This window comes from Photinus pyralis, unplaced genomic scaffold (assembly GCF_008802855.1).
Source record: "Photinus pyralis isolate 1611_PpyrPB1 unplaced genomic scaffold, Ppyr1.3 Ppyr1.4_LG6, whole genome shotgun sequence".
Lineage (NCBI taxonomy): Eukaryota > Metazoa > Arthropoda > Insecta > Coleoptera > Lampyridae > Photinus > Photinus pyralis.
This window is the reverse complement of record NW_022170663.1, coordinates 42,373,772-42,387,976: the sequence shown is the minus strand read 5'-3', so window position 1 is coordinate 42,387,976 and position 14,205 is coordinate 42,373,772. Positions and strand designations below refer to the sequence as shown.

At 36.5% G+C, this 14,205-nt stretch overlaps 2 protein-coding genes across 3 annotated transcripts in view; both read right to left on the bottom strand.

Annotated features, from left to right (window-relative positions):
- LOC116174658 (RE1-silencing transcription factor B-like) overlaps positions 1 to 14,205 on the bottom strand; it is a 394,864-nt gene that overhangs the window by 353,148 nt on the left and 27,511 nt on the right. The window lies entirely within an intron of this gene.
- Positions 5,058 to 7,062, bottom strand: LOC116175111. Of its 2 annotated transcripts, none has more exons than XM_031493211.1 (7): positions 7,005 to 7,062; positions 6,296 to 6,370; positions 6,118 to 6,250; positions 5,935 to 6,063; positions 5,748 to 5,884; positions 5,496 to 5,698; positions 5,058 to 5,434 (listed from the first exon to the last, which is right to left on the bottom strand). In XM_031493211.1, exons 1-7 carry the CDS (start codon positions 7,047 to 7,049, stop codon positions 5,245 to 5,247), a joined length of 912 nt encoding a protein of 303 aa, XP_031349071.1. In that variant the 5' UTR covers positions 7,050 to 7,062; the 3' UTR covers positions 5,058 to 5,244. The 2 variants fall into 2 exon arrangements, with proteins under 2 accessions (XP_031349071.1, XP_031349070.1); XM_031493210.1 differs by having other exon boundaries at positions 5,103 to 5,443.

The window sequence follows — 14,205 nt, the reverse complement described above, 5'->3', positions numbered from 1 at the left end:
ATTTCGTTGAGGGCGACTAATTGGTAAATTGTGTGTACAGTCCGTACGAGATGAGCAAGCAACACATATAGCGAAGAATCGGACTGTATGAGATACTTACTCCACAGAATAGTTGAATCGAAGCATACATAGCAACAAAACACTGATACTTCCCGTGAATACATAAATAAATACTTAATATACAATATAAAGGCCTAATCACCTGTACAGTATAACAAACGGTGCTTAAAACAAAAGCATGGAGTACACCTTGCTTCAATAACAAATATTTTATGCAAAATAAAAATAATAACAAATTGTGACATGAAATTCCATGATTAATAGTTTAGTACGCGAAAGAATAAAATGGTTATGACCTGTAAATACACTTCAAACCACAAGAAACAAAATAAACGGCAAACCTGCCATTACTCGCCCCACCTCGGTTTCGAATACCGTTAACCGAAGGGAAGTCTTTTGTTGTGTAAAATGTAAATTCCGCTGCACAGAATGGTGAAATATGAAGACGCTAGGGTTGTTGTATACACAGCGTTTCGTATTTTTTTCATACTGTGATTGTTTCAGTTGTGAAGTGTGTTGTCTAACCGTAGAGTATGTATAAACAGAGCCGATGAATTTTTTAAAAACAAGCTAAAGGTATGTTTTGTGACAGCTTAAAAACCAGGACGAAAAAGTACAAATTGGTGTGCTGGCAAAATAACCCCAAAGTAATCAAAATTGAAACGATTGTAGTGTACTTTAACCCCCAGGTCCTACGCTAACTTCACACTACAAGAACACGGAAATAAAGTCAACTCGGTAACGTTTAAAAATGGCCACCCGAATGACTGTTCCCTCCAAAACTAAACAAGATGCCGCTTAAATTTGAAAAGTGGCACGTGATCAAACATCTAAGGCAGGAAGCACAGTAGGGAAGGAACGTAAAATAAAACACTCACATTGTGAAACGTTTGTTTAATAATAATCGTGATTAGTATGATTGTAAAAGCTCGGAAATTTAAATCGAAACAAATTACATTGCAAAAATAAACTTTGAAAATGGTAGTTCACCGAATAAAAATAGAAATAGGCTGGGAAAAAAAGAGCTTACCAATAAAAAAAACCAGCCATCAAATTGTGTTGTAAAATAAATTGTTTGTAATGATGTGAATGCGTAACATAAAATTATAACTCACAAAAAGTAGCAGGTAAACTTCAAGAGGTAACATATAGGGTAAAAACAAGTTTTGGGACCAAGATTCTAAGAAAGGGTGAAATACACAGGATGTGACTCATGCAATAAAGTCCTTTTGTTAAAAGCAAGATGGAAAATTACATGGTCTTGTAGGCAAATTTAACTAAAACAAGATATGTGGAAATTATTGAATCGTAACTCAGCGTATTAGTGTAATATCGCCCCCGCAAGATAGGTAGCGTCGGCCCTCGTTCGGGGTTTCGAGCCTACAGTTGAATGTCGAAGACAATCACGGAATTAGGTGTCGTAGCTCAATTTTGACTACAGTTTTTAGCACCCCTGTGACTGCTTCATTCACGGAGAAAATGTTAAGTTACATAGAATAGTAATTATTATATGTATTCTATGGTATGCATTTTATATGGTTGCCAATATTAAAATAAGAGATGAAAGAAAAAAGTTAAGTTTCAAGTAGGTAATCATGTCATCATGTAACACGTTTAAGATGTACAGAAGTTTTTCTATATTTACTTTTATGATAATAAACATTAAAATCTAACAGAAAATGGTTAGTGACAAACAACAAGTCAGTATATCCATCAAACGAATCAGTAATTTCCACATATTTAAAACAAAATGATTAAGACATATGAATGTTACTTCAGGGACAAGACCAAGTAATCAACATCAATAAACATAAATTAAGCAAACATTACACCAAAAATGTAAACAATTACAAACAATAGCATAACGGAATTTAACATGTCATTCTGTATTGCGGTTAAATCAAGTAAATTTCAAAATCAAAGATTGAAACTCACAAAAAATATAAAATGCGGCATACAAAACACAAATACGATATCAAGAAATGCAAAAATTACTACCTGCATTAAATAACACAAAATAACAACAAACATTTTTGGAGCGACGCGTTCACGACCGCCATTCAAGACAAGATGCCAAACGTGCTTTCTAGGTGGCGCAGGCGGCCTTTCCCCACCTAGAAATTGCATGGTTGCCAACTCTCAAAAATGTATGTATCGTCGTAAGTTGTATATACAGGGTGGAACCTCTCACGATTTACTAGCAAAAACTGTTGACTCGAATTTTACAATACCGGGTGTTGCCCCCATCACCTGCTCTAAATGCTTGTGTCATCCTTGGCATGTATCTACAAGACTTCTGTATGCACAGAATATTTTATAGCATTGTAAAAATGCAAAATCTAAGTAAAGATAGGTAAATCTTGTGTTTGTGTGAACGTTTGTTTTAGCATTGAAAGGAAATTAATTATTTCATTTATTCATAAGCCAAGTTGGCTTTTTATTTAGCTAAAAGGGAATTAGAAATAGAAAGTAACAATTGCGGTTAAAAATGCAATTTTATTTCTGATTCAATTTCAATTTATTTTTTCTCTGGCATACGTACATGCCTACATAGGACGCGTGTCATACATAAAAAACATTAAACATTCACGTGACACAACATCAACGTATTTGTTGATAATAATAATAATAATAATAATGTTTATTGTTCTACAGATACAAAGTATCCAATAACAGAACAAAATTAAAGTTTGTTACGTTTGCGTAAGCGGCACTATAGACAAAAAAAATGATAAGCAAGATAAATAAAATAAGAGTAAACCTATTACAATGTAATTAAGTAACTAAATTAAACCATGACATTACATAAAAGAAAACAAATATCAAAATTTCTGATAGCGGAGAAAAATTAATGTCTGCATGTCTACAGTATATGTTAAAATTACGCGACATTATGAAGGAAGGGGATTTTGATCATATGTTAGTTTTGGGAATGGGATTTAAGAATGCCTTTTGAAACCGGGAAGTGCGTGCTGGGACAGATATGTTAAGGGATTCAAGTAGGGAAGGACAATCAACATGAATGATGGTGTAGAACATTTTGTTGACAAGAAAAATGTATATTGTTGACTTCACGTGTTCTGGAAGCAGGTCGTACATGTGAATACATGCATATACAGGAGACCAGTTTGTACAGTGTGCTGTTGGGTAAATGATGTAGAGTAAATTAATATTTATGCTGCAGTCCGTGTGTCTATTCGGGATGAGCTAAATGCAGCGGGTCTTTGTAACTAAAATAACAGCAAGGAGATTCTAATTGAATACGTTTATCGTAACCTAAGGTTGAATGACAAAGAGCTTATGGTAGGGCAAAAGACCATTACGATCTAGGGCCAGGTGGTAATCGGCCTCAGAGGCCAGTTCTTCAGGCGAGATGTAATGCATCTTCTATCATAAAAATGAACAAATATTTTGATTAAAAATAAATATTCGTTTAGGATTTACCGCTTACACTGTGAATATTTAGTCGCGGTGTGTCGTCAACATTTAGTGTGCAAAGGTTTGCAACAGGGTCGAAAAGTAGGGAGACTATACTGCATTCATTATAAGAAGGTAGTGATGGCGCTGTGCTTGAAGATAAACACACACAGGGAAAATATAAAAAATAAATAATTGTAAAGTAGAAATATCCACACTGCGAACAGAAATAAATCTTTGACATTAACAGCTAATGACATTTCGGCAGTTTAGTTGGTAACATAAACTACCAGCTTACAAAATTCGCCAGTCGTTTTATGTTTCAGGTACTGACTCGTGTTTTAACCAATCACAGTGAAGGTTAAAGCTTCCCTGTGCTTTCTACCGCTACCTTCTTAAAATGAATACAGTATAGTCAAGTTGACTACTGTATATACCTTTTTTAAAATTCATGTAAGACGTTTGCATTGTGCTGAGGTACAAAATACCACTCATACCGTATTTCTAATTATGTTTCCTTCATAACATTTTTTTGGGGACGTTTACCGTAAGTAATCCTTCTCGAATAACATTATACGAACTCTTACCTTTATGTAGCAATCCTTGCGCCATCTAAATGTTCACATTGTAACCCGATCCGTTATCTGTGATATAGCTTTCTTTTAAAACTTTCCCATCGAGATTTTTGTTGGCGCGCGCAGGCCTTGTTGAAGAACTCGAATCGATCTTGACTTGTATTTGAGCTACACGCCATTATACTTACTTGACATTATTGTCTACCTTTTTGAGATATTATATGTGGTGTTTGTATTAAGATTAGTGAAGTTTTTCTCTTATTATCTTACTTCCAACTTCGCTGACGCATTTCTGCGGATTTATCTTACAAGTTTAAGGCCGTTTACGGTATGTTATCTATGACGCTCTCTCTCTCTCTCTCTGAAGGATGAGGGTTCGAAGATCAAGTACAACGGAGAAAATTCCTAAAACGCCAGAGATAATAAATCGCGGCCACACTTACATATCAATAAATCCGATGTTATATCCTCCAAATTTAGAGAAGTGCTCAAAACTATAACTCGAGAGTACACCACAACTGGTTAAATCCCCAGAAACATTACTTTGTGTAATTAAACCAACACGGCTTATTAATACACTTCGCTTCACGTGTCGAATCGAGGCCTATTGTCGGTCGAACTTGTTTGTCGAAAGAATGAGGCCGGAAAATGGAAGCCATAAAACCAGCAATGCGGATTGCACTCGCGCTTTAAGAACCAATCATAATTCGTACACGCACGACATGACACCTAAATCAGATATGCCAACGAATCTCAAACAATTAATTACAGTGACCGTCAAGCAAAAATAATTTATAAGAACTTGCAAAAATAAAACTGGACACTTTTTCATCCACAACAGAAATTTGTTTAGTAGGTATGATAATAGGTCGTAAAGTATATTTTATACTGCTAGGTCATTATATAGTTCGCTGGGCGTGTGAGGTGAGGCGGCGCAGCCCCTGAACATCCAGTTAATCATTACTTTTCTTGCCAAATAAATGAATGTGAAAGAAATATGCCACGTAACCTTCACAATTATATTTCTGTTTCAGACCAACAGGCTTACTCTACAGTTGAAAAGAAAATTTATTGTCAACTTTGATGTGGTTTTCAAGGAAAAGACACGATTGCTTATTTCTACTGTTAATATACTATAACTCGAACAAAAAATGGTTCAGGTATCACATAATTTCGTCGTTTTATTGTCTTGCTAGGTATATACAGGTCTTGGTGGACCACAAGTGGATGATGGCGGCCGTCTATCATACTGGAACAGTGCTCTCCTTGAGTGAAACGCTACATTCTCATTCGTGCTCTGTATCGGTACAATTCTTGGCAGCCCCTGAAATCTACTGAAGGATTCAGCTCTGTGTGTCTTGTTGGAACGCCGTCTGCTGTCTCTATAAGGACTGGAAGTCATAATAAAGCAGTGTATAGGTAAATAACTGGTCACAATCTTACCTAGTCGATCTGTGACCGCTATCGGCATTCGTACTACAGTTGCTAAAAGTTTCAAAGTCTGTGTGGACCTTTACGCGCAATGTAAACATAATTGCGGCAAATATCACATTGACAAACCATAAAACAATACCCCTCGATGCTAGAAGTATAAGCACACCACACGATAGGAGTTCGTAAATTTGGAATGGATGTTTATCTTTCTTCTAAATCGTTCCGAATTAATGAATTAAGAGAGGCGTATCTTCCACTTACCTCATTAAAAATGTCTACTAGTATGGTGTAATCGATAGATAAAAGCAAAACTAGTGTAAGGTCAGCAGCGCAAACCACTATAGTCCAAATTGACCAGGCTAAAAAAAGTTTTCTAGGGTTCACCTTTCGAAATATTGCTAAAATATGAGAAGCTTGTACGCTTGAGGGTGCATTCAATGGTGCTCACCTATTATGACACAGAGAGACAACACCGCCCAAAATACGGCTATGCCCATAAACAAAATGACCCAAATGTGGAACTCTTGCGGCCTTATAAAAACCTTGCCGCCCAACGCTATGCTAGCGGACGGATAACCTTCAACAAAAAATCCACTTGGAATCTACCACCTTTAAGGACCAAAGGCCTCACCTGTAAGATATCCCCATATAATTGCGTAGCCCAAACTTCCGCCGTGCGTCGATCTGTTCGGCGCCGGAATCCATGTCTCGAAATGTACTAACAAGGCCAATAGGCTTAATACGATCCAAGTTACTCCTTGAACCTGGAAGAAACTGTTTGGTACGGTAATTGAGAAACACTTGCTTACAATTCCCAAACTCCCAGCCGCTACTACGAAATATTTTATTGCATTATTTCCCAACATGATATTGGCGATACATACCTAAGCGTTAAAAACGGGGCTTTTCTGATAGCGTATCTTATAGATAAGGGAAACGTCAATGAATTGATCTCCGTTATCAAAAGATGTTGTAGACGACTATTAATATATATCTCGCAGTTTATGTTATGAGTGTTTATAGTGCATTGTTATTTATATTAAAAATCGCAAAACAATAACCGCTTTTATGATTTAGAGCACACGCGGTTGGCGAATTGAAAAACAAATTCTGTTTTAATGTTAGGGGATGTTGCCTCAACACTTAGGAATCTCCATGGAACATTTTTTGAGTGTGGTTTACCGAAAAACTCGAACCATACGCCTTCTCTTCCTTCGATTGCAAGATGCTATGTAAACGCATACTTAGCGATGACGTCATAATACACCAATGACGTGACACAAAACATGATAGCAAATAGAGGTTAAAAGCAAGTTGCAAAACAAAGAAATGGTTGACTTACAAGCAGGTAACAAAATACGGTAGCTGTGACGCTTTTGTTCAAAGCAACATGGAAAATTACATGGTTTTGGAAGGCAACTTCAACGTTTAAACTACAACACATGTGCAAATTACTGAATCGTAACATATATCGTAACTAGATTATAAAACAAAGAGTTTTTGTTAGCAGAGTCTCACCCCTGGGACGAATAACTTGTGCTCTTGCGGGATATTGAAGCCCATAGTTGAGAATCGAGGTAAACCATGGCATCAGATGTGTAACTAGTTGGGTTACAGTATTTCCCATCCCTGTGACTATCTTTTTACGGTGAAAAGTGTCAGTATACATACAAGCCCACACACACCAAGGAAATCGATAATTTCCACAAATTTAAATGAATGATTAAAACTCTAAACTAAACTTTGGGTCAACAGTATTGAAAGGTTCCACCCTGTATATACAACTTGCGGCGATACATACATTTTTAGCGCATTTCCACAAAAATAAAAAAAAAATGCGCTATTGTGGCCACTTTGTCCGTCCGTCCGTCCGTCCGTCCGTCCGCTAACTTTGCGACGCTACTAGTTTTTTATCTTAAGAGCTATTGTTCTACTTTTTTCGCTATTTGGTTCGTTATGGTGTCGAGTCTTGCACCAAGGAAGGAATTTTTTCTGTACCGCTTACAAAAAGTTATTGTAAAAAAACAAAAAACCGTTTTTTACATGTTCCATAATTTTACACTTTTGCCGTTTATTAACGATCCTAGAGATCGTTTATAATTTTGCATTGCTATCTCTCGCCTGCCGGTTGATCTCTCCGTCTGTTCCTTTGTCTGTCTGCCCATCTATCTGTCCGTGTGAACCATAACTTTGTTTAGAAATGTTCGATCGCTTTTACATCTCCGTTAGTTATGAACTGAATTGCATGAAATTCAATATGGGCATAGCTTTAACCATATAATACGCAATGCCAAAAGTTGAATCGAATCGATTCAAAATTCACAGTGCCCTTTTCGCATCTCGACCATTTGTAAACCGAATTGCAAACTTTTTTACTTATAAAAGTATTTGAATGAAATTTGATACATAGGCATTTGGGATAAAGGAAAATCAAAGGCCAATTTCAAAATTTGGTTTTGCGCATGCGCAGTGCCAAGTTTTTTATTTATGGAAGAATTTAAACGAAATTTGATACATAGGCACTTGGGATAAAGGAAAATCAAAGGCCAATTTCAAAATTTGGTTTTGCGCATGCGCAGTGCCAACTTTTTTATTTATGGAAGAATTTAAACGAAATTTGATACATAGGCACTTTGGATAAAGGAAAATCAAACGCCAATTTCAAAATTTGGTTTTGCGCATGCGCAGTGCCAACTTTTTTATTTATGGAAGAATTTAAACGAAATTTGATACATAGGCACTTGGGATAAAGGAAAATCAAACGCCAATTTCAAAATTTGGTTTTGCGCATGCGCAGTGCCAACTTTTTTATTTATGGAAGAATTTAAACGAAATTTGATACATAGGCACTTGGGATAAAGGAAAATCAAACGCCAATTTCAAAATTTGGTTTTGCGCATGCGCAGTGCCAACTTTTTTATTTATGGAAGAATTTAAACGAAATTTGATACATAGGCACTTGGGATAAAGGAAAATCAAACGCCAATTTCAAAATTTGGTTTTGCGCATGCGCAGTGCCAACTTTTTTATTTATGGAAGAATTTAAACGAAATTTGATACATAGGCACTTGGGATAAAGGAAAATCAAACGCCAATTTCAAAATTTTGGTTTTGCGCATGCGCAGTGCCAACTTTTTTATTATGGAAGAATTTGAAATTTGATACATAGGCACTTGGGATAAAGGAAAATCAAACGCCAATTTCAAAATTTGGTTTTGCGCATGCGCAGTGCCAACTTTTTTATTTATGGAAGAATTTAAACGAAATTTGATACATAGGCACTTGGGATAAAGGAAAATCAAACGCCAATTTCAAAATTTGGTTTTGCGCATGCGCAGTGCCAACTTTTTTATTTATGGAAGAATTTAAACGAATTTGATACATAGGCACTTGGGATAAAGGAAAATCAAACGCCAGTTTCAAAATTTTATTTTGCGCATGCGCAGTGCCAACTTTTTTATCTATGGAACTATTTAAGTGAAATGTGATACTTAGGCGCTTGGAACAAAGGAAAATCTAACATTAGTTTTAAAATTTAGGTTTGCGCATGCGCAGTTCCAACTTTCTTATTTACAAAAGCATTGAAATGAAATTCTTCTCATAAACTGAAATTGAAGTAGCACGTCAACAATGGATTGCCCATGTGCAACGCTATCTTTCATATTTGTGGCCGGATTTTTACGATTTTAACAGAAGTTGCATCTTACAAATGGGAAATGAATGCAAGTGGAAATGCGCTTTATGTAAATCGTTTACGATTACTATTTAACTTGTTTAGAGTTGGCAACCATGCAATTTCTAGGTGGGAAAAAGCTGCCTGTGCCATCTAAAAAGCACGAACGGGGGTTACGTTTGGGATCTTGTCTTAAATGGTAGTCGTAAACGCGTCGCTCCATAAATGTTTGTTGTTATTTTGTGTTATTTAATGCAGGTAGTAATTTTTGCATTTCCGTATATCGTATTTGTGTTTTGTATGCCGCATTTTATATTTTTTGTGTGTTTCAATCTTTGTTTTTGAAATTGACTTGGTTTAACCGTAATGCAGAAACACATGTATGATACCGTTATGCTATTGTTTGTAATTGTTTACGTTTTTGGTGTAATGTTTGCTTAATTTATGTTTATTGATGTTGATTACTTTACTTGGTCTTGTCCCTGAAGTAACATTCATGTAAGTTTTGATAATTGTATTTTAATATCTGGAAATTACCGGTTCGTTTGATGTGTGTACTGACTTGTTGTTTGTTACTAACAATTTTCTCCGTGAATGAAGCAGTCACGAGGGTGGAAAAAAACTGTAGTCAAAATTGAGTTACGACACCTAATTCCGTGATTGTCTTCGACATCCAACTGAAGGCTCGAAACCCCGAAACCAGGGGCGGGCTACCCATCTTGCAGGAGCGGGATTACGCTAATCAAAGCTCTTCAGTTTAGAATCTATGTGCGATAAATGAGTGGCGATTCAATAATTTCCACATATCTTGTTTTTAGTTAAATCTGCCTACAAGGCCATGTAATTTTCCATCTTGCTTTTAACAAAAGGACTTTATTGCACCAAAGATGAGTCACATCCTGTGTATTTCACCCTGTCTCAGAATTTAGGTGCCTGCTCCTACCTGACCCATTGTTCCCAACAACTTTGCTTTTAACCTTGAGTGTAACCAACATTGTATACCTATATGCATTTACTATCTTTGTTATCTACTGCTTAAACTTTTACAAAATATTTTGTTAATTAACTTTTGAACTATATTAATCAAACTGCGAGGTTTTTCTTAAGTCGTACTCTTTTTATCCTTATCAGTTACTTTTGCGATAGTACGACATCTTTTGGCTTTGCTAGCTTTGTTTATATTAATCTACACCAACTAAATTTCCGGGCTTTCACAATCATAATAATTACGATCATTATTAAACAAACTTTTCACAATGTGTGTAATTGACATTGACGCATAAACAATAACTGTAGTCGAAGAACAACTGAAATCAATGGCAATACATTCAAAGGTACGTTACAGAAAACAAGTAAAAAGGTTTTCGCCCTAAGGCGTGTAACTTTAGCACATTTTCCAAGCATTTATCAGTATTTCACAACAGGCTATGGCTATGTTTTTCTTACTAAAAGATCTATGGTTACAATTTCAAAGAAATACCTCCATAAATAACGGAGTTGGCACTGCGCATAGATTGCGCATACTCGCATTTAATGTTTACAATGTGAGATATGTTTGCCTTCGACAGAAGCATCTGTGATTAAAATTTCAAAACGATATCTACTCGACAGTTGATATTGCCCATCCTGCACATGCGCAGATTAATCGGGAAGAATTTCCTTAGCCAGGTGCCAGAGCTATAAGCTACCGAATTCAAAAAGAACGAATTAAATATATTGAAAACTGTAGAAGTAGTTAAAGCCTCGGATAGACGGACAGACGGACGGACCGAAAAAGTGGCTGAAATAGCGCTCCCAACTTTGTTGTCAAATGCTCGTCAGAAAATACTCATCGGCACCAACACAAACACGTAGGTATGTATATTAATTACCATTCAGCTGTATCGAAAGCATTTTATGAACAAACGTTAAGCTTTCGACGAAATTTGAAGTTTACCTTCGACTTCAGGCCACGGCCGTCTGAATTCAGAAGGACGCTATCTGCCAATGATCTGCAATCAGATAAAACATAAAAAACGAGAAAGGGGTAATGATAGCGAGGAATATAAAGGGACAGGCAAAAACTAACGTCACATCAAGCGATGCGAATACTGTAAATCGTAATCAACATTTAATGGAACAGGTCTACATAAAATGCAATGCCATCCAGGTTCTGCGTAGGTATTTAATTTAATCCACAACGGTTGTCGACGTAGCTTAGGTATGCGCAGGTAAATATTAACGAAGTAACACAGGAAAGAAAAAATAAACCAGAAGATCAAAGCCTAAAAGAATTAATCAGTGTTAAAGCAAGCATTGCGTAAACGGTCTTAGAGCTTGTAAATATATCCGCAAAAGCGTCAGTGAAGCGTCGAAAGAGAAAATGTTCACCAAAGATATCATACGGGCATGACGCAAAGTCTAAGAAGAAAAATGGCGTATAGGTTCTATACAAATAACGATCAAATTTGTTTTATAGTACAGAGAGTGCACACGCAGAAAGAAAACCGCCATGTTTCCTTCAAATTTGAATGTAATAGCACAAATCTAGTAGGACATGTCCAACTGGCGAACGAATTTAAAACTCGTTTGCACATCACGCGCATTACGTCATCGGATTGACAACTCCTAAAATTTAAATATACAGACGTAACTTCCATGGTTACATTCAAATCTGTAGGAAACATGGCGCAGCCAATACAAAACTTGATCAACGTATGGCCATACTGCTAGTATAAAGTCGCTGTACTGAAACTACAGTGATTTTATAGATACTGTGTGGTCATATGGTGGTGTTATTTTCTATTGGTAGTTGGGAGATCCGGCATGTTCTCTTTCGGTCAAATACACCGAATTGGTGGAAATTAACCTAGAAACAAAGGAGATGCATCCTCAATTTTTTATTTGCGTGTAAAATAAACCCAAAATACAGTATTTCAAAGCTGTGTTTTTAGTTTAAATTTAAAACGCTTTAGTATAAATACGTCACAAACCTACAACTAATCACGTAGAGGTGAGCCGGCAACATTGTGCGAGGCCCAATCGCCCACGCGAACAAACGCTTGTGACATTCTCCTGCAATATTGCCAAGTCGCGATGTCATCTGAATGGTTCTAGCAGCTGATTGGTCGGCCTTATTTCGGCACATAGCCCGCCACAACCATCTTGTCTCGAATAGACCCCCGATACAGCACATTTTCATTATTTTTTTTCTAATGAGTCACTATTTTTAAATAAACTTTGACTTTCAAAGAAATTGTTTTATGGTTTCGGGTATACGCTTATTAAATTAGGACTACGGAATTCAACTGTACTGTAAACTAGGGATGTAACGGAGCTTCTGTTCCGATTCCGAAAGAGCGGAACTTCCGATTTAGTGTGCACTTTCGATTCCGATTTCGGTTCCGACAAATTTTAATCGGATGTTATATCGGAGGTTTATGGACAGGGTCGGTGCGGCCACAATCAGTGCGTTTGCGTACAAATACGTTTATATTTGTCGCGCGGGGAACCTTCCTCACCTCCTGCCTTCTGTTGATTACCTTTTCACTTGTTGTGTTCCTTGAGTATAATTTGCTTCTTTTCGAGTTACTTAATTTGTTCTATTTACATATTAGTATTGTAATCTAAGATATGACATATCTCTTCTTTAAGGTTCCGATTTCGGTTCCGATAAACCAAATTTAAAAACTCCGCTTCCGAATTCGGTTCCGATGTAACCACTTCCGTTACATCCCTACTGTAAACCCCTATTGTGACATAATTGTTGTAACTATAGCAAAATCTACTAATTTGGTTTAACCAATCAGCTCAATGATGAATTGGAAAAAAAAACATGACCGACATGGAGCATTATGGCCTTACTGTCTTTATACAGTCACTGTACTGCCACTACAACTACAGTGACTTTATAGAGACAGTGGCGACAATAGAGTGTCTAATTTTTGATTGGTCGTTGAGATCGGGCGCCATTTTGCGTCAAATTTCACGTGTTTCCGGTAATAGATATGGTCACGCGCATTCCCACGCGTTGAAGTACAGGTGCCATGATATTCCTACAAAAAATAGTATCATGTCAGATGACAGCCTGACATTAGCGACTTCTGCAGTCAAATGGCAGCGTCTGGGGATGAAAAATTTGTGTTTCGATGGCCGTGAATTCAGTACCTTAAGTGTATTTCCGCGTGCAATTAGCATTGGAGGACAAAGACATCGAAAAATAATTGTATTGTACGTGTTGCCAACTTTTTGACGCAAAATGGCGGCCAAACTCCTATTGTCGCCACTGTCTCTATAAAGTCACTGTAACTGCAACTACATCTGCACGATCTCTACCGGCAAAATAAAGAACTATGAAATAAAAACTCTGCCAACAAAACTAACTATAGCACGACCTTACACGAGAAATACACATATGGCATATACCTAGAAAAATATAAATTTTAAATGTTAGTTGTAAACAACGTTGTAATATGCTCGTAATATTATCAACGGAAATGTGCGAAAACTTTACATTGGAATTAACAAAACAATTGAGTACCTAGTATTAAGTAAGTAACGTATTGCCAGTATCCGCAACTTTTGCTTCACCTACCGACCATGGTACGGTACAATCGTCACTTGATGGGACACCGATATCTTCGTTTCATTTCATTTTATTATTTGTGATCTATACAATAGTATTTTCACACGTCATCAGGTACAATTACATAATATTTAAAAAAAAAGACAAAGGACACGAGAACACAAAGTACTGTTGATTTTAAGACTTAAATGTTATCAAATTTATCTTTTAAAAATTCTTCATAAGAATAAAAAGCTTTTCGTTTAAGGTAACTATTTACAAAGTTTTTAAATGCGTGCAAATCAACAGTAACCGCGACTTTTCCTTCACTTACCGATCATGGTCGAGTACGGTACAATCAACACTTGATGCGACACCGTTGTCTTTTGGCCTTGACCGAAATTCGTATCTTTATCCCCATATACGAAAACATAAACATTTCCAATGTTCAAACGGAATAAAATTTCAAAGTTAAAAAATGTTTTTTTCGCCAAACCTTTAAT

What these genes read in the sequence shown, in the direction of transcription:
- LOC116175111 (XM_031493210.1), bottom strand. Translation starts at nt 7,049, where the DNA reads ATGGGCTTCAATATCCCGCAAGAGCACAAGTTATTCGTCCCAGGG. An exon ending in CGGCTGGGAGTTTGGGAATT is followed by an intron (nt 6,251 to 6,295) that starts GTAAGCAAGTGT and finishes AGTTTCTTCCAG; the next exon opens with GTTCAAGGAGTAACTTGGAT. An exon ending in TATATGGGGATATCTTACAG is followed by an intron (nt 6,064 to 6,117) that starts GTGAGGCCTTTG and finishes TTTTTGTTGAAG; the next exon opens with GTTATCCGTCCGCTAGCATA.